The sequence below is a fragment of the Toxotes jaculatrix genome, chromosome 10, assembly GCF_017976425.1.
Source record: "Toxotes jaculatrix isolate fToxJac2 chromosome 10, fToxJac2.pri, whole genome shotgun sequence".
NCBI lineage: Eukaryota > Metazoa > Chordata > Actinopteri > Toxotidae > Toxotes > Toxotes jaculatrix.
The window spans coordinates 7526880-7552725 of record NC_054403.1 but is presented as its reverse complement, the minus strand read 5'-3'; the positions used below and the strand labels follow the sequence as shown (position 1 = coordinate 7552725).

General features: G+C 38.6%; 1 protein-coding gene across 1 annotated transcript; it reads right to left on the bottom strand.

Moving 5' to 3' along the window:
• LOC121188239 (gamma-aminobutyric acid receptor subunit alpha-2) lies at positions 1-25453 on the bottom strand. The gene is made up of 9 exons (XM_041047880.1): positions 25383-25453; positions 23734-23849; positions 17404-17471; positions 14582-14802; positions 13649-13731; positions 12579-12722; positions 2666-2818; positions 1657-1859; positions 1-309 (listed from the first exon to the last, which is right to left on the bottom strand). The coding sequence occupies exons 1-9, from the start codon at positions 25451-25453 to the stop codon at positions 1-3; spliced, it is 1368 nt and encodes a 455-aa protein (XP_040903814.1).
• Between the last annotated feature and the right edge of the window lie 393 nt (positions 25454-25846).

Genomic DNA, 25846 nt, shown 5'->3' with positions numbered 1-25846 from the left:
CTAATTAGAGGGGACCATGTCCTTTATAACGGGTTCTCTGTTTAAGTAGGTGGCCCAGTAGACGAGATTGAAGGTGCCAAAGAGAACAGGAAACAAAATCCTTGACATCCTGTCAATTTTGCTGACACTGTTGAACGTCTTCTTGCTTTCTTGGGCTTTCCCATCTGCTTTGGCCTTGTTGGGATCAGCAGCTCCACCTTTGGCGATGGTTGGAAGTGTGCTAGAGTCCTTGGTAATGTTAGGCGCGTAGTTGGCCACTGCCACGGCGTAGGCATTATTCTTCTTGACAACAGACGCCCTCTCTTTTTTCTGTTGAAAGATGACAAGGATTAGGTGCACCGTCACCATCTCTCCATGAATTTAAAGTACATGTAAATGAAGGGGTGCAGCGGCAATGGGCAGGTCCTGGTAATGGATGGAGCACATTTTGTAGTTTCAGAATGAAGGACAGCAAAGGCCACATACTGTGTGTCAACAGTTTGTTATGGATGCTCTTTAACTTTCCACACTGTTTCAGCTTTCCACCACTTCCAAGGATGTCATTCGTTTACAGCACTGGAAATACAGCTGGTCACACAGGATGTAGTTTTAATAAGAAAACTTCAAAATACACCATACTGGTGTGTTAAGGTTAAAAGTAAAATCATCTTTGAAATGGAGACTCACTCTAAGGTTAGACAAACCTTTCTCAGTCTCACTGCAGAGTTCAGTCATGTGCAGTTTACTGTGTTAAGCCTCACACTGAAAATAGTGAAATATTCCCTAAAGAGTTGTAGATTGATATTTTTCATATAAATGATGAGTGGATTTACGTTACCATCTTCAGATGTCTATCTAGATACAACTCAACACCTGAAGAATATTTTTTTCAACAAATATGTAAAAATGTTGTTTTTTCTCAAACTCTGCAACTTTAAATCTGCTTTTGTTTTTTTTTAATTAAAGGCAGTGACTGGAATACAATCTAACTGAAAGTGTAAAATCCTTTTGATATGGCCAGTTCTCCTAATTAATGGCTCTTGCCCCTAATAAGCAAAATACTACATTATAAACTTATAATTAGAACTCTGTCTGCATCTATTTAAAGAGATACTTTGTCTATATAAATAAATATCTATAGGTCATTATTACTTCCTGCTTCGTTTCTGTCATTATTCTGAATCTACATGCCTCCTGTCTATATAGAGTTTTGTCTGACAGCTACATTATCACAGTTGTACACACTTACAAACTGAGTCACTCCCCTGCAGCAGTTAGAGCGTTAAGTGCTTTGCTGCAGGGCACATCATAGTTAAATGAGAGGAGTGCATCAATGGCACTTTAAGGTTTAAAACAATTTTCCTCTGGGATGCTAATACTGGAGTACTAATTAGTGGTCTCGTACTTTCAAGTCTACTGTATTAGGATTTCATGTTACACACAAACCCATGTTTGCATGTTGTAGACTACAGGAGCAGTGCTGGACAGATTTATTAGTTCACGGTAAAACACTTGTGGAGGGTTAGAGCAGCCATTATCACTGCTTCCCTCTGCACCCAACACATGTTTTTGAACCTCCAATCTCCAGTGTGCAAGTACTGCCTTCTTCAGTACAATGCTAATAAATTCTCTTTGAAAATGGAGCCTGTCAAAAAGACATGTTTTTCTCCTCATTACCTTGTCATTCACGACACTCTTTCCATCCCAAGCCCAGCCGCGCTTTGTGAAGTAATTGACAGTGGCAAACTCAATCAAAGCGGAGAAGACGAAGGCGTAGCAGACAGCAATGAACCAGTCCATGGCTGTGGCATAAGCAACCTTGGGGAGGGAGTTCCTTGCACTTATACTCAGTGTTGTCATCGTGAGAACAGTGGTTACACCTGGAAATACAAATAGAAAACAGGATTTTGTTTGGTAGTCATCATGAGGTTCATAAGTAAAGGATTGTTTTATATAATAAAGATACAGTATATACATAGCCAACAAACTGAAGTCAAAACTATGAATCACTTTTGCTCATTTTACTTCCGGTGTTGCCACTCTTTTCTTCTTAAAGAATGGGATCTACTGTTTTACCCTTTTAAGTGTTTGTCATTAGTGTCCTTTGTGTCTTTACGGTGTAAGGTTACTATTAGCCTCCTCTTCCCTAATAACCACTGACCTTCAGTACTGCTTTAACTGTTTGGTAGGTTTGTGTTTGTTTGCCCGGTTTATTCCTGACTCCTGCCTGTTTTTTCCTTGAGCCAACCAGTCTTAGGTCATTGTTATTAGTTCCACTTGGCTTACAAACAGGTCCAACAGTAGCTTGTCCAACTGGATTGAAAAAGCACTGAAGCCTTTAGAAATGTCTCCTCTTTATTCTTTATCCGGTTTTCTCCTGCACCCACCATTTGTCATCAAATTTTAGCCATTGGCTGAGTTCACCCCCCCTACGCTGACAAAGGCTGGGATGAACTCCATGTACCATCCATCGTGTGTATGTGTGATCACACATTCATAACGCTGGGCTCAAATTACTTTAGTGCCATTGTGAATTGGGATGTTTCAACGAGAAACAGGTTTATTGCCAAAAAAAAAAAAAAAAAACAAGCACAGAAATAAATAAGAACAAATAAATAAATAATAAAATAAGAGAATAACAAAAAAGAGACAAAGAGCATGGTCAAGGATAAAGTCATATACTTACCGAACACAGTCCTAGCTGGCACTGATTCTCTGTTCAACCAGAAAGACACTTGGGAGAGGATGACGGTCATGATACATGGGAGGTACGTCTGGATGACAAAGTAGCCGATCTTCCTCTTCAGATGGAAATGAGCTGTCATCACTGTGTATTCACCTGTGGACACAGGAATCAGGCTCTGTTTAAAGCACCTTCTACTACCAGTTATAATTTGACAGTGCTTTCAATGAATTAATGCACTTAATGAATATACTGATATATACAGTAATCTCTGATTTATAGAGGTAACACATTTCCTTCTTATAATATTTGTGTATATCTGATGACTTTAAAGGAGCATTCCACTGATTTTGTAGTGCACTCAAACTGTATAACACCGTCAGACTAATGAACAGTTAAAAAAAAGATAAAAAATTGATGCAGCAGAACCAGAGAAATCATTTTTCATTATTTTTTTTTTATTCCACACGTTCTTCTTTCTTTTTAAAACCTGCTGCTTTCATTTACCACGATGCAACTCGACCACCCACAGGTGTGTTGTACTAGTAACGGCAAACGTAGCCTGGAGCCTCAAGCAGCGATGAGGAGTGGGCTCCAGAGGTCTGGTGAGCTCCCTTCTTCCAGATTTTTTTTTCATTTTCAAACTTTAAGTCTTCAGCTTAAACCCTGACTCAAGTAACATCACCTCAGGCAATTTATCAGATTTAGTGCAGGTTATCTCCAGAGGCACAAAAAGCTTTATGCAATTTTTTTTTCCCACACATGACCCATAAACAGCGCTGGGATTGATACATAAATAAAATAACTAAATATTTAAATTAATAACTTAATTTTTACTTGTGTAAAAATATTAATACCACCCTGCAAAAATACTCAATTTAAAGTAAAAGGGCTACACTGAACATGTTAAAATGTGGAGTAAAATATCAAAGTAAAAGCACTCAATGCAGAAAAACAGCGCCAGTGAGTGATATACTACTATATATACTGTTATTATTTTGACTGATACATTAATGTGTGTGCAGCACATTAATATTTTACCTGGCTGAATTGGAGATAATTTTAACTATTTAATATACTGTTGGGAAGTTTAATAAATAACTGGTAATTGTAGCTGTAAATTAAATGTAATAGAGTAAAAAAATACAACATTTCCCTCTTGTAGTGGAGTAGAAGTGTACAGTATGATCTGAAGATACTGAAGTAAAGTATGTCAAATGTGTGCTACTGCCTATAAACAGACTTTGATGTGTAAAAATCAGAGCAGCTCCCCTTTAAGAATAAAAAAAAGAAATCAAACACATGTACTGTATATACAGCTGTTAGCCTACAGCCTGCACTGCATAAGGTAAGATTTCACTGTCCATTTTTCACGATACCTAGTTTAAATTTCATTCTTTTATTTATCCCACTCATTTTTAGTAATTATTATTATTATCATTATTATGAAATTAGCCTGATTTGTCAGAATTAAAGGCAAAATTGTTGTTACTGAAATAAAGACTTCTCTCCTCAGACTGTCATACTATAACACACCAACCTACTGGCTAAATACATGTGATTCATGATTCAAAACAATTAAAAAATACTTCTAAGGATAATGTGAATGACTGAAGTGTTTGAACACTGACACTGCAGCATCCCTCTGTCCCCAACTCAGGAAGAAGTGTTTTATCCATCCAAACTATCAGAGAAGATAGCTTTGCCCCCCTTTGTGCCCATCTTATTTACATCAGCAGAAAATTATATTTTCATATGACGATCTTGAAGAATGCAGCATTAATAAGCCAGAGCAGTCTTAGACACAGATTAGACAGCGCACTTCAGCTGTTAACAGTACATATTTGAAATAATAGTCCATCCATACATGGAAAAGTAGGCAGTATGATTTCCTAGCCACCGACCGAAGCCTAATAGCTGACAAGGCCGTGAAACAGTGCCAATGCTGCAGCAGGCAGGCAGGCCAAATGGAAGATATCTCAAAGAGAAGCCAAGATTAGACATGAGAAGAAAAAGATGTGTTACCCATGGCAACAGAACAGAGAAACATAGCTCATTTGCTGCGATTCTGAAATGAAGGCCTTGATACACACTGCCACTTGGCAAGAGGAAAGTCCTTTTCAGCAGTGGGAAGGGGGGAGGGGGTGTCAATTCCAAGGACTAATCCCAAAAGATTTTTTATTCCCTCTTTTTTTTTTTTTTATAGCGGTGTAGTTGTATTGCCTGCATTTCTAGCAGTTATGTGAGGGCTAATTCTCTCACCATACACACAAACACACACGCACTAACTCAGGCACTGGAATTTAGAGTGCACTCTATGCAGCACCCTATGGAGCTCTATATCTTCTGTAATTTAATTTGCATGCCAGCCCCGTTGCCTGTGTTGTGGATGGGGGAGGAGGATGTAAAAGCAAGGAATCCACTAGATGTGGCTGAATTCACTCTAGAGAAGATCGCTTCACTGAGAGGGAAGACAGTAATTATAGCATAAAGATGGTAATCGCGTCATGTTTCCTACAGATGTAGGAAACAAGGTTCCCTGCTTACACCACAGGGATACCTCACTCATTCAGGACACGTTGCATGGTGTCAACTGTCCAACAGAGGGCACAGATTCACACCAGACAACAAGCTTTGCCCAGGGAGACTTCATGGGAATTTATAATAGAGATACATGTAATAATTGCTGCTACACTTAGTTCAGCTTTATGTTTTGAGAGGCTATTTTATATAAATTACCTAGTATAATGTCTATAGCACAGGAGCAAAACTAAATGGTAACAGTTTACTTGAAAGACTACATTAAAAGAGAACTACAGCACTTGAGTACTACACTTTCATAAAGGTGGGAAACTTGCAAGAGGCATATTTTAAAAAGAATTATAATTGGTGCAGCAGAGAAAAGGATGTACCTAAAATGGGCCATGCTACAAAATCACTTGATCCTACCAACACCTCCTCCAACCCAAATGATTGGTCATGACAGGTCATTTGTTCCTGCCGTCTGATAAACTGTTAAAAAGGTTTAGGCACAAAAACAACTTGGATAGGTTTAGTGAAAGAGCAAGGTTTGGGGTAAAATAACCACGTTGTCAAGGTTAAAGGACCCTCATTGTCATGGTTACAATGGTATTTCAAATCAGTGGTCTCCAAAGCCAGGCCAAGATTACTCTGATGACATCATCAGGGTCATTTTTTCAGATTTTAAACAGCTCCCTCCAGAGGCACAGGAGACATTATACAACTGCTGTGGGCTGAACAGTACTCTCCATGACAAGTATATCACTTTGATCCACAAAATCTACAGAGCTCTCCTTTAAAAGATGATCATTTAAAGATGAATAGCTCAATTTTTTGTCCTCTAGAGGGCAGAAAAGCATCAAAACGAGCTGACACATACATAGCCAGACCCCAACAACTACCTACTTTACCTACACATTTAGCAGACAAAGAGCATTATTGATTCAAAGATCAGTAGAGCCACACCTGTGATTTGGGATTTCTGAGTGAACCCTTTAGGATCAGACTTTAACGTCTGATTCTGTATTAATATAAGAAATATTGATGAATGCAGGTTTATTGGTGAGGTAGAACTTAATGGACCATTACTACCCCCCTAAAAACCATTTAAAGTAGCTATAATCCACTATAATCCATATTTCATATTTTAAAAGAAGATTTATCAGCTAAAAAGCCAAATGTTTTCCTCAGGAGTTAGTGGAGAGCAAAAACAGAGCTGACAAAGGGATGAATTTTGTATTTACATTCACCTGGTAGCCAGAAACATGACTTCAAATGCATGTATCTGCTGAGTGTGTAAACAGGCAACTGTTTGCTAACAGGTTCATCTTATCATCTTAAAAGATGCTAGTACAGGGTGTGTTGTGTTTACAGCCTGTTTTTACACAACTAAAATAAAAAACTATAGCAGGTTGTACAAGTGGGCGGGTCCAGGTCTGTTAGGCGCACCCACAATGCCACGCATGCTTGCATAAGTACTCATTACTCATGGGTCAGACCACACCTGTCTTCGAACTCAACTTCATTTTGATCTCAACTACACATGAGTAAAGTTTCGTGACTGCAACTTGCACAGTCACGAACACCTGCCAAAGTACTCAGAACCTCCTCTGTGGTAGCTCCTGCAACAGTAGGTGTCTCCAGGACAACATTTTGCCACAATGACACACATACACACACAACCACACAAACTAACAAGGGGGAAAACAATACCAGCCCGTTGTCATGGCTGCTAACAAGTGAGAGTCACAGCAACTGCTGTTTGTAAGTGCTTTAAAGTAACACGTCGTATGTGACCAGCACATGTATGGCTGAATAGTGGGATTTTCTGTTGTAACAGTGTGCTGATATGTTCACAGGCTTATGCAAGATGTCCGTCCCTGTGAAGCCTGAGAGCACATTCATTCGTGCCAAATGACCTAGTTTGCAAGTACGCTACACCAAACACTGACACACTAGTAATGAATGATTAATTTAAAGTCAGCCAATCAGATAATGTGGAGTGACTAGTTAAACAAGAGAAGCGGTCACTGGCAGGCATGCTGCCTTCTACCGAAGCATCATACAGCACTTAACCTAGATAGGAGCATTTAGTGCATGAAAGGATATTCTTACTCACTGAAACTGAAGCAGGGATTCCCTTGATAGTGGAATGCAGTCACTTGGGAAATTCTGTATACTGGTAATTGATACCTAAAGGGATTACTGGTGGAGCACTTGACTCAGGGACACAGTTATAAAAGTTTTTCTATAGTAGATACATTTTTTTTTTCTGGATGCAATTTAAAACTGTAACACAAAAATGTAGCTATAATTTAAAACTGTTTACCTGCATTTTAATTCAGATATGATTTTAGATATTTTGGCTCTTTCATCAGGATAAAGACCCTTATAATGCTACAGGAATATCACATGATTTCCATAAATGTGGTTTTTGAGTGTGATCTAAGAAAGCAGGTTTTTATTTGACACCTTTTCCATGCTTTCACCCACACTACCCTGAAATATCTAGAAACTTCAGCGTAAAAAAATCCAGGCATGAAAACTGGAGCAGCTTGTGAGAAAAGGAGGACTCACTGTACATGCTGGTGCACCTAAAGAAGACATGTAACTCCACAGCAGAGCTTTGCAAACCACCCACTCCTCCCTCAACTTTACAGTTTAAGTCTGGAGGTGATAACCCCAAGGTCAATATCCTCCACCAGGAACAAACTTCTCAAACTCTTTCACAATCATCAAATGTGGCTCATTCTTTACAGTTTTGCAAACCGTTATACTCATAATTCACACATCTACCATGATCTGATTTTCCCCTCTTAAAGGTCAAAACTAATGCTTTTGTATTTTCTAAAAAACAGTTCCAAGTTTCTGCAAACAGATTTTTATACTGCTCTGACACATACTGACAAAACTGTCAGTCTGGGAAAAATAAAAATTGATAACACTGATCACAACAAAATGGACTAAAAAAAAAAAAGCACTGGTCTCCCAGTAATTATAGCACACCTACACATTTCTCACCATTATTGTGATCACTGCTGTCATCATCCTGCAAGAAGTGCAGTTCAAAAAGCTTCTACCATCACATTTTCCTCAACTAAGTAGTATTACTAAAATTAGATCAGCGCTGTCGCTCAGTGACACAGAGAATCATGCTTTCAAATTTCTTATCTACCTATCCAACACCTTTTTAGACAACAAGCGATGGCATTGGTCCAGTCTGTGTGAAATGCTGCAGCATTATTTTTACCATTATTGCTATTATTTTTGGGGGATGGTTAACCAGATGCCAATCAGCTTTAGAAATTATTTTTTATTATTATTTCTACTGTAAGACTCACCAAGGGCTTGCTCCTTGCTACAACCCAGACCAAGAAAAAAAGAAAAAAAAGAAAAATACACACACACACACACACACACACACACAGCATTTATTTTTAAATATATCTTTGATCATCTTGTGACCCCTCAGATTTTTCTTGCGATCCCTTGAAGGGTCCCCAACCCTGAGGTTGGGAACCATTGCTTTGAATCACTTCTGCAGCCCCTGTATCTCTCATGTTTCTTTTCAAAGCTTGCTTGTTAAGCCCTTTGTGACTTCTGTTTTGAAAAGTGCTATATAAGTACTTTATGATTAGTTTATGCTTATGTTACCATGGCAGCATGCATTGTTACCATGGCAACATGCGCTCTGATAAAGCTGTGTGTCTGCTGAAATTTGCCTCATCTGTCAGGTGTATTTTGAGACCCCTTTGGGGGTTCCTTCACAAATCCTCAGGTATTCTTACTCCTCACACTCACATTATTATAATCATATATAACAATGACAAAACCTCTCTGTTTAGTGTCATATTAACCACTAATCGCACAACATTGTCCCCCTCTGCTGTAACAGTTACCCAACCACATCCACAGCCATCACATCTCACTGCACTGATCTGGCGGCCTATTTAAAGACCATCTTGTTAGTTCACATTCACTCCACGCTGACGTGTGCTTGCTGCTGTTACTGCTGCTCCACTCCACCCAGCCTCCACCTGCTTCAGTTCTGCTCTGTTTGTACGCACCCTGGAGGGCGTTTATTTCTAAGTTAATAACCACTGGGGGATTATTTGCAACGGACCCTGCATGTTATTTATCACGGTGCTACGTATTCATTCATTCTGTAACACTGCTGCCACAGCAGGGAGTCTTTCCCCGATGAGAACCATATTGTAGAGACAATTTGTATTTCCATTTTAATTTGCTATGTGACGTCATGGCTAACGACAAAATTAGAATCAGAATTAGAAAAACTCTATTGATCCCTGGAAAGAAATTGCTTTGTTGCAATTGTAAACACACAGTTAGGAAAGAGGAAGTAAATTAGTATCAAAGTAAAAACTGCTGTAAAATGGTTATAATAATAGTAAATACACAGTCAGTGTACAAATGCAAATGTGCAAAAAATAATGTAAGAGGCAGAATGGCCTCATCAGCATCGTGCCTCCTCTGATAGTACACTAAAAATGAGCATTAAACAACACAAGGTAAATGAAAAATTCCTTCTCCAAAGCAGTGAAGATCTCACATGTTAGACATCTGTCTTATTTCAAGAGCTGTAGAGTCACCTAAAAGGATCCTTTCAAATGCTATCACATCTTTGATCCAGACTTCTTTTCCAGTCACTTCAATAATTATCCCCAGGTTTAACCATTTCCTCCTCTACACTTACACAACACTCTGAAAACCAGAAGACAAGAACACATTGCTCGGCAGTCTGCACTTATTCTCTCTCCAGTGGCTCCCTGTACATTTATGCACTGATTACAAAGTCTTATTTCTGACTTAGAACATATTACATGGCCTTCATCATTGATTTGATTACTGCCACCACATAATCTCCCGTCATTGTGTGTCAGATTCCTTGTCACTCCCAGCATGTGAAAGAAAACAGCTGCCAACCATTTCTCATGTCTCTAGAAGAAGCCAGTTGGACTCATGGTGTCTCAGTACTTAAATCCAGACTCAAGGTCCTGCTTACTTACCACAACCTAGGACCAGTTTTTGATCTAATCTTTTCAAGCTCTCCTCTGCACTGTCTACTTCCTGGACAGTAACGGTGACGTTCTCATCTTCACACACGCAGAAACACATATAGTCTCATATATGCACACTCAAAATCTGGCCCCGTTTCTTGGCATCTGTGTTAGTGTGTTTGCATGAAATGCGTTGCTTCTATTTTTAGACCTCATTATCTCCTTCTTTTTTTCCTATAGCCTATTTTTCGATGTATTTGTGCTCTTTGTTGTTTCATAATCACTTTGTGAACAGTAGGCTTGTTTAAAGTGTTTTACAAATAAAAATAACTTGACAGCTGATTGTCTTGGATAGAGCACATTTCTACTTAAAAGAGAAGGAATGGACAGTTTGATAAGCCTCCCCTTAGTTACTGTTGCTACGCCTGTTGCTACGTCGAGTTTCTGTCATGGCACATGTGCAGTGTAAAATAACAGTGACAGGTTTAGCCTCTTAGTAAAGTTTTCAAACAGTGGATTCTTGATTTCACACATAAGTAGACAAAAGCAGGCTTCTCATTTCTAGCCATTGACCATGGACTTTGATGGCTGTTGCCAGTGTATCAGCTGTAGCTAATTAAGATAACACCAGCTTAACATTAACATTAGATGTGCATGAAAACACTGCCTACATTGTGCCCATGATGGCTACATTAATGATATGGAGCAAAAAGACTAAGGCTAAAGCTGCAGATCCAAGGAAAATGAGCTTGTCTGGGGTTGCTGGGAGTGTGAGCATCCCCATATCCAACAAAGAGTAGGACACAGCTGCTAATGTTAGTCTAAACGCTTATACATTATCCAGGACCAAACAGGGTTGCCAACTATTTTCAATGGAAAGAAAGTGTATTTAAGTTTGCCTGAAAAGTAGATGTTGTTAGATGTCACAAAAAATGTGTCAAGAATTCAGAAGATTCATATAACCCACTCATGTGAGTTATATTCCAGTATTTAGAGAAAATGTAGTGGTTAAATAAGTTGCAGCTTAGGATAGAGCAGAGAAATACAAATAAAACAAATAATAATAGAAACCATTTACATGCAGACTATCACTCTCACTTATCCCCCCATTGCACACTGCTTCAACATGTGGAGAAATCCAACACCTGAAACACCAGCTGTGCCTAGTTACCGTTGCTAAGCTAGAATTGGACAACAGCTGTTCAGTTTAGTGAACAGTTTAAAATAATAATTTAAAAAAATAAACTTCCCAAACATTTTATTAAGTTCATGTATGTTTCAGAAATATTTCTCTCTTGCTTTTTGCTTCAAGTCCATGTTTTAAAACTCTAGACATAACCACAGTTAATTATCCTGTCCACTAATGAGCTTGTCACTGTTGGATTCACTTGCTAATGTGTCCTGTAGGTCCATTTGAGTGAAACACCCCATTTTCAGTGCACACCAAGTCATTCACTTTCTGGGCTGAGAACATAGATTTTCTTTGTCATTTCATGCATCGCTGCACTTTTGTGAGACGTTCACGTGTCTTTGGGCACCAACAGAAGACACTTATATCACTGACGAACACAGCAGCTGTTCTTTTCTCCTCTGTTAGCTTTTCAGCCACTGCAGCGACAGATGTGCTCCCTCATGTTTAGTTCAGCATCAGCATCTCTCGTCTGTTTTTACTGACATGCATTTAAAACCCATCCAAAGAAACTCTGCTGCATGTGAACGCAGCAGCAGCTCACCTGTCATGCTGCTTTTGGGTCTCCAGGCCATGCTAAACGCAGATTACCAAAATACAGAACAATGCAGGGAATTCAAGATGCATGAATGCCAAATCCCTGTTTTGCTGAATCTTTGTCATGCAGAGGAAGCCAGAACAAACGTTTCCCTGCATTTTTCAAGCCAAGTAAAGTGAGTAACTAAAAGACAAAACTTAGCAAGCGTTTCACAGTAAGCTGAGGCCGCCTCCTGCAACATGTAGGAGGTGGACAAGTTCAACATTCACCCAAACAAGCACAAAATTTTCACAGTTTGATTTTCACACTGAAACTGTTTGACACTGAGATAACAGAGATATTGTGTATCCAGATTCCACAAAATTAACAGGACAGTTTTCAGTGCGTTTGCACAGGTTGTGTTGCTGAAGGGTGTATAAGAAACAGCTCTTAAATATACACTTTTTGCTGTGTGCCAGTTGATAACTATTAAGATAAACCCAGACTATTTCTGTCATAGCTTCATAATTTCTAGTACTTCCTAGCCTGGTCCTTCCTCTTTTAAAATGGAGGAAAATTTACTGGAGAGGACGGAGCTGAGTAGGAGGTGGAGGAGTCATGAGATGGACTCAGTTCCCTCTACATCTCTACTCGACCTTAACGAAAGCTCACCTGTACTCGACTTGATAGTTTCTTGTCCGACCGTTTGTCCAAGCAGGTCGTACTGGTTCAGACGGGAGCTTTCTCCTTCCACTACCACAGAGTCAGAGGCATTTCGAGTCCAAGCGTAAGTCACTTCTGAGATTGTGTAGGCATCTAAAAAAAAAAAAGAGAGAAGAGGATAAATCCAAAGGGGATAAATCTGGGGCAGCCGCAGCTATTGATGATTTTTCGAGAAATTATTTCAGTGACCCAAATGAAAAGCCCCCACTACATTGTGTTTGATACTGGGTTTCTAGAAAAAAAAAGGTTACAGTAGAGAGAAAAAAATCTCTCAGTGGTTGATGATGTAAAACTCCAACAAGCAGTTGGAGCATAGTGACATTTTCCCTTTTCAATCAGTCACAGCAAACACTGAATGTGAAATTTGAAAGCTTGTCTGCTAACTTATGAATGTCTGAAAAACAGATTTTTTTCCCCTCAATATGTTCAGTAATTGAAATACGCTGCTGCAGATTGTTTTATTGTTGTAACAGGGTAGTAAATGCACAAAGAGAGATATAAAGAGACTAATGTAAGATGCTCCAGGTCACCACATAAACTCATTAAAAATAAACGTGACATTTAATGAATGTGAGACGTCAAGGCATTTCAGACATGACCCACCACGTTCTGATGATCTGATATTTAACTTGTTTTTAAACCAATATCTTAAAAGCAGCTTAAAGCAAAAATCCTTCATCCAAATGTAAAGAAGCCGTGGAAATAAAATTGGGATTAAAACAGCTTTAAATCCACAAAATAAAAATATTTGGATGAGTTTAGAGTCCTTTTCCCATATTTCTCAGTGACATTTCCACTCAGTCTTTTATCTGTCAGTCATTCTGTATCTGTTTAATTGCTGATGCATATTTTGTTAAAACTTGTAGGGCTACTGCCAGAAAACTGAGCCATGCATTCCAGCTTCACTCGGTTCTTAGGTTGCTCTCTTGCCAAAGAACCAGTGAGGAGAAAAAAAAAAAATAGAAAACAGCATTTTACTTAAAGTTCCCTCAGGCGCTATCATCATCAGAGTTACTCACAGCTGCCAAATTTTAGTGGACAGGAATGAAAGTCCATGGGGAAATCCTCCAGATGCATTGGGCACTCTGCATGCACAGTTAACCTGCATCCAATTCACAGAAAATTAAGGAGACTTTGCAAATGCATGAAAAGTAAACAGCACAGATTAGGCACATTCTCAAAAAAATAAATAAATAAATAAAAATAAAAATCACAAGCCTCATGCACTATTCAAGACGCTTCCCATCTGTAATGCCTTGAGACAAAAATAATTCATCTTAACTGTAGTCATCAGAGCAAAGTAAACAAGGTACTGCAGAGACCAGCACAAATCACGACTAGTGTGTGACCGTGGTGAGACTGCAGGTTAGCTGTGTGATAAGAAACTGCATGGTGTGTACTATTTAAAGCATTATTCAAGCACGGCAAAAATATATTTCAACATTTTATCATTCAAATTGATTTTCTTGAAATGCATGTTGACAGAAAGATGCTTCGTTGCAAAAAAACAGAGGAATACATTTGATCAAACAGGGTTCTGTCACTGCTGGATGTGTTTCTGCAAGGCTGTCACATACTCAGTTTTTAAAGGAACAGTTCAACATTTGGGAAATATGCTCATTCAGGTTATTATTAGCTGAAAAGACTGATATCACTCTTGTGGACTTGTAAGCTTAGCTTAGCACAAAGACTGATTAACACATTGTATGTCATTTGTTTAATCCGTACAAAAACTGAGGTGTGAAAACACAGTGTGATTTTACAGGATTTACCTGTCAGATGACTATTAAGCTAATGGTCTGTTGGCTGTAGTTTCATATTTAGCATCCAGACACAAGGGTGGTGTCAGTCAAAGTAAATAAGCGTATTTCCCAAAATGTCTCATCACATAAAAACAACTTTTACTATGCCTTGTTTTTGTTTTTTTTTGGACTCGCCTCTGTTTGAATTACCTCATGGTGTACAGCAGCGTCCCGTCATCTTTGATCCTCAGCAGTTTATTAGGCATGGTCATGTTATGAGCCACAGACTTTTTCCCATTGTGGAAGAAGGTGTCTGGAGTCCAGATCTTACTCGCCATCAGGTTGTTGAGGGGCAAAATATTCATTGGTCCATGAAATTTCAACCTTTCATCCTTCCAGCTCTGCCGGAAAAAAACATCTATGGTATACTCCTGTGGGCAGAGGAGATAAATGCATTAAACTCTACAGCTTAACAGTTTTTGCTTCTATTACTTATAAATCTATTTTCATGTATTTCAGCTTTCACATTTATGGAAATGAATCTCATTCCTTCTCAAAAAATGGAAAATAAAGCACACTGCACTCTCCACCACCATGTTTTATGGAGTCGACAAGCAGCAGGTCTTCACGACTGACTTCACCTGCCACTTTAAAACCTGGGCACTGCACGGCCTTCTCTATTTGTCAGAGCTCCATCAAGGTGAGTCCTGCACTCTCCATGTACCACGCAGCCCCTGAGCTGGTGTTTTCCTAAGCTGGCTCTGAGGCCAAGACAACCCCTTGACCTACAATCCTCTGCTGTCAAAAGAAACCACACGAGAAAGGATTTAGGGCAGAATCCACTGCACTGTGAAATGTGTGTATGTGAGGGAGTGTGTGTGTTTGTGTGATTCACTCACAGCAAGTGAGAGTGAGAGATAAATTCCCCCACAGTCTTTTTTTTTTTTCTTGACACAGTTGAAAAGCCTTTGACATTTAGATCCTTGGACACTGAAGCAGTCCACTGTAACCAAGACTAATGAAATTCTTTTAGGGTATAGCAGCTCTTAAAGTAACAGAATAATTCTGGTTTATAACAACTGGGTCTTGTTTTTATAATTTTTTTCCATCCTTGATATTGGTCATGATAATGTTTACAATGCATAACATGATCCAGCTGGTGAACATGGGCACTGTAGTTTATTTTGAGTTGATCCATCACATTCTACATACACTGTCATAAATACTCACTGGAACATTTACCAAGAACTACAATTCCCTGCTGTTCTAAGACATAAGCTAGGCTTTAAAAAAGAAAAGACAGGAAAGAAAAAAGAAACTGCATGTTTGTGGGTTGTTTTTAAAGATTTATAACTTGAGTATGAAAACCGGAAATTGAAGGTTTGCACTATGCAGCTCCTTTGTACGCGGTTTAATGAGACATCCATTATCACCCATTATTAGATATCTTCAGTAGGAACAAATGGACAAATGGACTGAGTCCCACAAAAAAGTATTGAGAGGCAGACTAACACATTTCAACTGACAATACATATGACGAGACAAGACATATTTTCTTAACTTGTCTGATCGTCTGAGCTGCTTCTGATTCGTACTACATCTGATGTCTTTTTCATAAGATCTTCGCAAGTAACTTGGTCAGTACAATGTTCCCACTAGGAATGAATATGAAAATAAGACAAAGGTTTACAGTGTTAAACCACAAATATCTGTGTTACTATACACACCACACCTTTTATGTTCTTATTTATTAAACTGCAGCCAAACAGTATAAAGCCTTTTGGCCTATGGGTTTAAATGTACCTCTGGCTTCTTTGTTTGGCTAATGCTCGTGAAGCTAAAGCCAGGGTGCTTTCTTCGTCTTCCTCTTCTCTAATTATTTTTCTTTCATTTTTCAGCTTTGACTGTCAGTGGACCTCCTATAAATCCTGTAATGTGGCCACCTCAGCAATCAGTCGAATTGCTCTACAGTATCTGAATAAATCAATCGGGTCAGAGGTGAATATTTCATGCTGTTGCTCATTTTTAAGAGACATCTGTCTATACAAGAGCAGACCCTGAAATATATCCTTTATTTCCAGCCTTGTGCCCTATTTTGCCATGCAATATGTCCATTTTACTAATGAATAAATAATAATGTTATAATTTTTCAAACCTTAGCATTCAGGGAGATGATTATAGGACACTGATTTCACAGTTTAGACATATTTCTGGGCTATGAGCTCCACTGACTGTAGCTAACTCAGTAATGACCTCTGCCAGAGGAACTGAAGGAGATGCTGTTTTCCTGTCAGCTGTTTGTGTGTCTGTCCAACTGTTGGTTTTTAAGATATTTTGAAAAACACACATCAGAAATGATTTGAGCGAAATTTAGTGGAAAGATCTCCCTTGGGAAAATTTGTCGATCAGATGTGGGTTGGTTTTCACAAGGTAATCTTTAGTTTCTGGTCTTAATGATTCACTAGTCTGTCCCTGAGACCTTGTTCCGCATAAACGGTGGTTTATGTTCAACTGAGTGCCTTCTAGTTTACATATCTTTCAGAGAGCACTGCATTGAACTCCAGCATCGTAACTGTTAAATCAATAGATCAATCACTTGGAAAATGGGTCTTCAACAATAGAAGGGAAGGTGGGTGCATGTTTCAGAATGATAAACAGGAAAGCCCAGGATAAACAAAGGAGTGACTTGAATAACAAGAGGACTTTCAATAATTTATAAGATGAAAATTGTCAGATGAATAGACATCGTGCTGTAGTGAGAAACACTGGTCCCACTTCAGCACCGTGGTGTGTGTAGGTGTGTGGGTGTGTGTGTGGAGAGAGAGAAAGAGATTGTGAAATTATGATTAGAGGGGAAGCCGTAATGAAACTAAAAATAAAGCAAAGCAAGCATCTTTTCTGTCTTTAAGAAAGAACAGGTTGTACGAAGCCATCCTCTGGAATGGTGTTGTGTCTCTAAATGTTTATACAACGACAAAGATGCGGGTGAATGAATGAAACACAATGAATAAATGTCCGATATCTGCTCTCACCATGTCTGTGTCTGAAACTGGTCCAAAGCTGGTGACGTAGATGTTTGTCTTCACCTCAGTTACCCTGTCTGGATAAGAGAACAACAATTAGAGGCATCAAGGCACCAAATGGGAAAAAAAACAAAGTGAAAATGTTGCAAAAAGAAGAAAGTTTAAAGGCAGTGAAGTGAGGAACATGGGATTTTTTACGTCATTTTCTACAAGCTGTTTTCTCTCATCTTTCTGACAATTTTGTTTCACAGACTGTTAGTACAGGGCAGGAAAGCTGACAGAATATTCGGTGCTAAAAGCTTTATTTTTCATTATTTTAAAGCGAAAACAAAGCCAGCTGAGGTGTTTTCCTATGGGTTTTAATCAGGTTAAAAAACAATGGGTTTAAAGTTTTAATCCTTATTATTTTCATGAAATACAACCTTAGTTTTGAAACTACATGGTCAAAATATGGTCATTTTCATCATGTTCTGACAGAGGATTAGTTTTTAAATATTCTATGGAGCAAGAAGGAGCAGGCACAGTGAGCTGCTAGATGAAGAGCCGCAGGCTTCACTGTGTCCTGCTGATGAGTTGAAAACTACTTCCACCACGTTCAGCATGAAATCAAATTGCAGTTGCTGTTACCACCAGTTACACAGGTGTCGTCCAATCAAACAGGATTGAAATTTTAAGGATTATGAGTTGAAATAACAATCAGAAAGAAATTTCTTTTTTATCTGCAAATTCAGTGAAATGAATACACCCCATTCTGGGTTTACACCACTGTGTAGTATATATAAAAATGTAATGTTTGCATAAAGTTATATACCTTCCAATGATACCTGGTGGATTTCGGATTTAACTGTTGCTGATCTTACTCATAAATACATCTTATTTATTTTCAATTCCATTTGTTTGGAACTACAATATTCTGTATGCAAACTCAGTTCACCTATAGATCACTGTGCAAACCAGACTGTAAGATTAAATTTAGCGATCGTGGCTTGCGCTGACATGTAAGCTATGACTTTAAGTGTATGAAATTTGTCCTAAACGTTCATACTGTTGTGACAGACCGGAAGAGCAAAGCCTCATATGCTTCCTATGCAAGTGATAATGTGCGACTACATCAGCGCTGCGGCATCAGGTCCATTTGCTTTCTCTACACTCTGTCTGTTTCAATAATTACTGAAGCTCGATCTCTCATGCTCGGTCAATTCAAAAAGCTTTCACGTTTTACTCTACACTGTGTACTACACAGCAAACAGCATCTCACATACAGTCTAAAGAGATCATTACTCCTAAGTAAAGTGCTCTCATGCACAGCGAGGCAGGCTGCCATTCACGTCCCTCTAACAAGATATATTATGGAAATGCTTTCTTATTTACAAGGTGATGTAAATCAAGAGGAAGTGACAGGTTACTGGGTAATAGCTGCGATCCATTTAGCAAGACATATGGTAGGGTGCATTTATTTATGTAAACCCGGCCTTTGTATGTGAATCAGGCTGAATTAAAGTGATCAGGGTTTTACTGAGGCTCCATTAGTTTGACTTATTTAAAGGGAGAGGTTGTTTGTGGAGACACAGATGAAACACCAACCCAGGAGAAAGCACGTTTGACACTAAACGCATGGTGAATGGTGAACTGCTTCTTCTTGTAAAAAGACACAATATGCCTCATTTTATCATAAGGCCGTGGACATTTTGTTGTGTTGTCCCTATGTTCAGTAAAAATCATTACGCCTTATAGACTCAATTGATTACACAATATAATGTAAAAAAAAGTGCAGTTAGCTATTTTCCAGTAAAATACCATCATGCATTGTGAAAAGAAAGACAAAAATGCATCTAGACACCTGCCAGATAAGGGAAAAAATATTAGTTATGCATGAATTTGCCATCAGACGCACTGTGATGCATAGTTCTCTATATATCTTATATTTAAAGATGAAGTGAGTGATTTCAGACACTGGCGGACTAGAAATGCTTAATGCCATGAAATAAGAATGGAAAGATGAGCTATTGTTGTATTATATTATAACATAAAGAAAAAGTGATCTTTGCACAGCTGTATTTACACAGAGGTGTAGGAAGATTCAGAGGTAGTGTCACTGTATAGTCCCTGGTAGTCTTTGTTTAGTTTATGTATTTTGGATGTTGAGTAGATTATTGACCAATATTTTTGTTTTTATGAGAATTTATGTTTTCTGCAGAGGTTGTGTTCATTCCAGTGAATTACTTCACTGTTGTGTGTTTTTGATGTTATTACTGTTTGTTCTGCATGTTGTAGTGTTTCCTTGCAATAGAAAACCTAGAAGAGCACAGCCCTCGGGGAAAATATGTTTACTATTTAAAAATATCCAGAGTGCATTTAATGCCTGAGGACACAAGGACACTTATTTATAGGAACAAGAATAATACCTAAAGTTCATTTATTCAGCAGGAACAGTCATAAACATGTGCTTTTCATGTAATCTGAATCATTTGGTACAGATGGGCCTGCTGAAGCATGTTTAATTAGTCAGACGCAACCTGCCTGGTTAGGGGACTGTGCATCCCGCTGTGCAACTATCCAAATGTCAACTTAACTCTTGCCAGTTTGGACAGAGATAAAGAGCATCAATAAAATCCCAATGTTGGAGTAAGGGATGAGTCAGGGGGAGTGGGTGACATCAGTTCAGAGGGATGAAATCTTTAGTAGCCAAGCCTGATGTTGATCAAACTGTCATAAGTTTTAACAGCAGCAGTGAAATTAACAACATAACGGTGACTGAAGAATATTTATTACTACTTTTAATATCTTTAACACGTGAGTTCTTGTACTGTAGGCGAAGAGATGTGTTTAATACTTGTGTACTTAACAATGTTAGCTTTTTAAGCTGTTTGAGATAATATTTTGGTTCCTCTAGTTATCTCGATCTGCAAATCATCCCCTTCAAGATCATCACTTGCACAATCAACTACAATTCAACCAGAAGACGTCACAATATCACCCACAGCGCAAACAACACAAATGTTCAACAATGTCCATTTAAACCAGGGAAAGATGACTTTTTAGACAGAACTCAGAAAATAGATCAGACCATTCACTGGCATTTATCTGGACTTGTTTCTGGCCACGTAACAAATGTAAGTCCAATATTCACTCTCCTTTCAGCACTTTTTTAAGGGGAAAATGGATCTGATAAGAGCAGTAAAATATAAAAAATATCAGTATAAATATACTGAGTAATGTAGCTTTAAAGATCACTTCTTACGGCCAAATAGAAATTTGACCTGTTCTTTAAACTGTGGAGAACGGACGCAGCGATGGATGTTTACAAACTGAGGTAGTCCTGGATGCTTTTTAGCAAAGACATGTGAGAAGCTTCCTCGTGTTTAGAAGTTTGTATTTTCCTGTCAAGCTTTCATTTTTCACCTTCTGTGGGAGCAGTGACCATACTCATCAACAACATTTCTTGTGGGGGCTTATGACAAATCCACAGGATCTTAATCTGTCAGTGTGGCTCTTACAGCCCCGTAAACATAATATATAGCTCTAAGCACAAAGTCTAGATGACAAATTTTTGGGGTAGAAAACAAATTAGCAGCAGAAGTGTGAATATGAACAGAAGTGGGCTGCCTCACAGTCACATTAATGATGATGTGGGAGCAACTGTGCTTTCTGCATTCACTCTGCAGCCTGGCTTGATTTCAGTGAAAGTGACAGACACCAATTGCTGCATTTTAAAAGAGCTTGGTATTGCTTAAACACCCAAACACACGACAAGTATGAAAAATAAATGCATCATTAAAGCAGTTAGGATTAGTTAGTTAGAGTATAGGCTCTGTATTAGAGAAAAATAGCTGTTTGTGCTTCTGAAAGCAATGGGCCTATTTATCCATCAAACGGCTGTGGTTATATTGTATTTGCTATAAATAAATTCAAGAGAAATGTGCAGCCTAAACCCACACAGTAATTCATTCATTGTTGAAATGATTACAGTAGTTCTTTTTCTATCCCCTGAAACCTTCTAGTAGCCCCAAGGGGACACGTGGGTTCATCTCGAAAACCTCTGCCCCAGATTCATCTTTTCCATCTCCATCATTTGATTCTCAGTGGCTGTAAAATCTCACATCTCTTGTTCACTGTAATAAAACACAGTAAAATGCTCATGAGTGCAGATTTAACTGTCTCACAATTTGGTGAAAGCATCCAAACAATAACTCAATGTTCAGCCTTGATACAGGATCTTACTGTGCAGTCTAATGCATCTGTGATAACAGACATGCAACTGATTCTACCTTTTTGAGGCTTTTATTGTATAAGTTTGGCTGAAAGTGTGTCTGAAAGGTGTTAGGGTTATTATCCAGACTACAGTCTGGTCTCGTTATCATGGATCCACTGCATCATATCGCACAGATGTTCATATTATTTTCATATTATTTTGGCCACACACTGAAGGATATACATGAATATTTTAAATTTTTGATACTGAATAAATTTTGTAATACATAATACAATTTGTGATGATATCATAAATAAATGATTAAACTGATAATTCACAAAGAGAGAGCACATACAGTATATACTGTATTTTACTGGGCTTCAGCCTCCTTTTTTTTTGTGGCACGCTACTTGAACCGTGAAAACTGTCAAAGGGACTGACTCTGTATCCCTGAATATAGTGAATGTATGAGTGAACACACTCGTGCAGCTGTGATGAGGCTCTTTTTCAGCCATTATAAATGTGTTATAAACCAAAGTCCAGTGAAGCATTAACATGTTTTTTTCCACAGATGAGACATACAGATCTAATGTGTGTACAATGTGGAAAATTCCATCTGATGTCATTTTATCTTCCCTTTTTAGTCTGGATTCTGCACCACGCTGTCGGCCCTGTGTATATTAATGGGTACAGTATGTTACTACACTGGGGGTGTTGGGGGTTTGGCTCCCACTGGGGCCAAATCTGATAAAAATGTATGTGCTCATGGTACTTGAAGACACTTTGGATGAAAGTGTCTAATTTATGTTTAAATATTTTATATAAATGTTTTATGTTTTCAGAACTTAGCTCTCCCCTCAGTCTGTCTTTAACACCATCACTTCTTAAGAGCTGTCTGTTGGTGGCAAATCGTTAGTTAATGTAATTTTTCGTGAAAAAATCAATACAATTTTATTGATCCAATCCTATAAATCTCCCAATGGACTGCACAAATATGTTGTCGATGTCAGGGTCAAATCAAAAATGTCAAGAAACAGACTAAATGTTTATATATATAAGGATGCATTTAGTATAAATTTTGGTGCATAAAACCATATTTGATAGAAACAGGACATAAAATATTATCATTAAGGTTCTGAAGGTAAGATATATACTGGAGCTAGAGTGTCGTAATAGGCCATTAATTTGATCTTTCCCTACACAGAACATAAGCTAGCAGCACTATTACTCTAGGTCCAGTTGTACAGGCTGAGCATTGCCAAGCTAAAGGAGGTCTGTTCCCCATATGGCAGCTCCTGGGCTGGGCTGATGGCCCCAGGAATTTGAATTTCAAATGGAATGGCACCAAATCCTGAGGGAGGAGCTCAGCTTTGGGATGAGGGGCCAGCTGGAAATGAGATGCCAAACATGGAGGACGATGGGAGAGGTGAGGATGGAGAGAGAAGAACTGAGGCCACAGGAGCAGATCCCAAAATGACATTAAATCACAATGCCACGTATCCTTATTTCAAATACTAGAAAGTACACAATCAACTTTCAATGCTACATTTTAATACATTAACAGCTCCTTTAAAAATATGTAATTTAAGAAAGAAAAGACCAGTGTAATGCAAAATCATTTCATACAATATTTAAAAAATTCTACGTCACATGTTTGCCATAAAAGCAAAATGATTTCAAAATCTCTATGTCTCTATGGTTAAACTAGCTTTACAAACAGCCACACAACACTAAAGCATCATATGTCAAATTTCCATGCACCCATTGTTCCTTTCCTTAGATATCTGACAGATTCAGTGTGTATTTTCCGGAAAAGCTCAAATCAGAGTGCAGTCCTCTGCAGGGTTAATTGTGGCCAGTCTGGCTGCTGTTACTTTTCAGAACGTGGAGTGAGTGTTATATAACCTAAATGTTTTGTGAACAGTGTGTGTTTGTCAGTTTATTTTTGTGGGGATTGCTGCCAAAGGTTATCGGTACTACAAAAGCTGATGTTGAATGAAATGTTCTCACTCCAAATGAGCCATCAACCATTTGAAAAAAAAAAAAAAAGAGACTTGATGTTTCATAACGAAAATTTAGATTGTAAATAGCAGAGATATTAAATAACAAGCTTCCGTACATCCGGTGATAGTACATAATTTCCTTACCCCCAAGACCAGGCCGTAGACGGTTGTCATATCCATCCAGCAGTCTGTCCAGGATCCGTGTGAACAGGGTGATGTTGGTTTTAAAGGCATCAGATGTGGCATCGGCATTCACTGATCTAGTTGACAGACACACAGCAACAACGTGACCAGCTAAGGGAAACTTCAACAAACAGAAATCTGATTAAATTTTAAATGTGTTTAGACTCATAACTGTTTTCCTCAGAGGCTTGATTTATGGAAAGAAAAGGGGTCGTTATCATCTGGCAGAGACTTCATACGTGCCCACACAGACACGCATACACATTGTTTCTCATCCACATGGATGACCCAGTTCAAGAACATTTGTGAGCCATCTGATCTTAGAGTCAAAACACAACTAAATATGCTAATTTAATCAGAGCTGGAGATTCATGGTAAATAAATTCAGATAAGGTATGACATTAAAGCTCCACATAATCACCACAGTCGACAGCTCTGGTGTAACCACCTCAGGTTACAGGCATATTTTACTTTAAGAAGGAAAAGGTAATGTATATGCAATATTAATCACTTTTCACATCTGAGTGTGTTTTGTTTGGACCACATTTCTCTAATTACCATCTGTGAAAATGTTGGATTAACGTAGCCTACTTACTGGTGTCAATAGGCTAAGATTTTTATTTTAGTTTTATTTTCAAGTTTCTCTATTTAGGCAGCAGCAATTGCCACGTTTAAAATCACACCCATTTCAGAAAAGTGTACATATGTTTAGGTTGTTGCACCAGAAAAAGCAAAGCATGACATCAAACCTGCGTTAGCGTACAGGAAACCTTACGTGGAGGAGAACTTAAACTTTATCCATAAACCTTGATTAATTCACATGGCTAACATTAAAATGCAGCAGCTCCCACTTGTCAAATTTTTGATACCAATACATTTGACCGAGCTAACAGTGACACACTGTGTTTATTTCTGGTTTTACCTGTTAGTAAACTACTACAGATACTACAGACAGTTGTGTAACAAACCTCAGATTAATGCATGACTGCTAAACGAAGGTTTTCCTGTTCTTCCGATTCTTCTGATCCGGTGCAGACAGGCCTTTTTCACAGCGGATATTTAGACTTGTCATAGTAGTAAAAGCACAGGTGTGGCTAATAACATTAATGATGGCTGTTGATTCAAGTCTTTCAGTTTGGGAATAGAGATTCAGTCACCTTATTTACTTGTCTTTTATTTATTTATTTTGTGTGTGTGTGTGTGTGTGTGTGTGTGTGTGTGTGTGTGTGTGTGTGTGTGTGTGTGTGTGTGTGTGTGTGAAGTGTCCTCTGGTGTGATAAGGACGTTCTGGTCCATAATCAAAAGACACCTTAACACCTGATGTGATGTCCTGATTTAAAAATAATAATAATGAAAAAAAGCATCTTGTGAGTGCCTAAGTAAACGTGTGCAAAGCTGTTTAGAAAATTTTTCTGAGATATCAGTTCAAAGAAATTATGCCCTAAGACATTTTGTTCTTCTTGAAAGAGAGGCCATTTGGTCACCAAATCGCTTTTTCGGTGTTGATAGTAGCTGCATGACCTCCAGTCCGTCCCCCAGAGACAAAGTGAGTGATCCCCTCTGGCCTACAGCTCCTATCGTTCAAGGCGTCTCCCATTCAAAAGACTCACCTGGTTTTCCAGAGAGCTGTGAGCGCCAGCAGGCAGATGAGAAGTACAGAGGCGCTCTCTCTGCTCCACATGGCTGCTTAAACACCTACACACCACAGGACAGCCGCTGCAATGAATGGAGAATCAGTTAAACCGGGCTGACATGCCGCTGGATTTATATGTGACCTATAATGTCCTTAAATCCATTATTTATTTCTGGGGATTCCCTTTAGCACGGGGGGGGGGGGGGGGGGGTTAAAAATATATAAATAAATGTATAAATAAACAGACGGAGGAGAAGAAGCGGCGGAGACAGCAACTGACAGTAATTAGTATTCACTGACACGTCCCACGCCTCCACTCATTGAACATTGTTGTAACCAAAAACACTGGATCAAATCGATGCACCGATCTGAAGCCGTGTCACCAATTTAGACGATAATCAAATTCCTTAAATGCAGAAAAATAACCAATAATATGGAAAA

What these genes read in the sequence shown, in the direction of transcription:
- LOC121188239 (XM_041047880.1), bottom strand. Translation starts at nt 25,453, where the DNA reads ATGTGGAGCAGAGAGAGCGCCTCTGTACTTCTCATCTGCCTGCTGGCG. An exon ending in GCCAGCTAGGACTGTGTTCG is followed by an intron (nt 1,860 to 2,665) that starts GTAAGTATATGA and finishes TTGTATTTCCAG; the next exon opens with GTGTAACCACTGTTCTCACG. An exon ending in AGAGTGTCGTGAATGACAAG is followed by an intron (nt 310 to 1,656) that starts GTAATGAGGAGA and finishes ATCTTTCAACAG; the next exon opens with AAAAAAGAGAGGGCGTCTGT.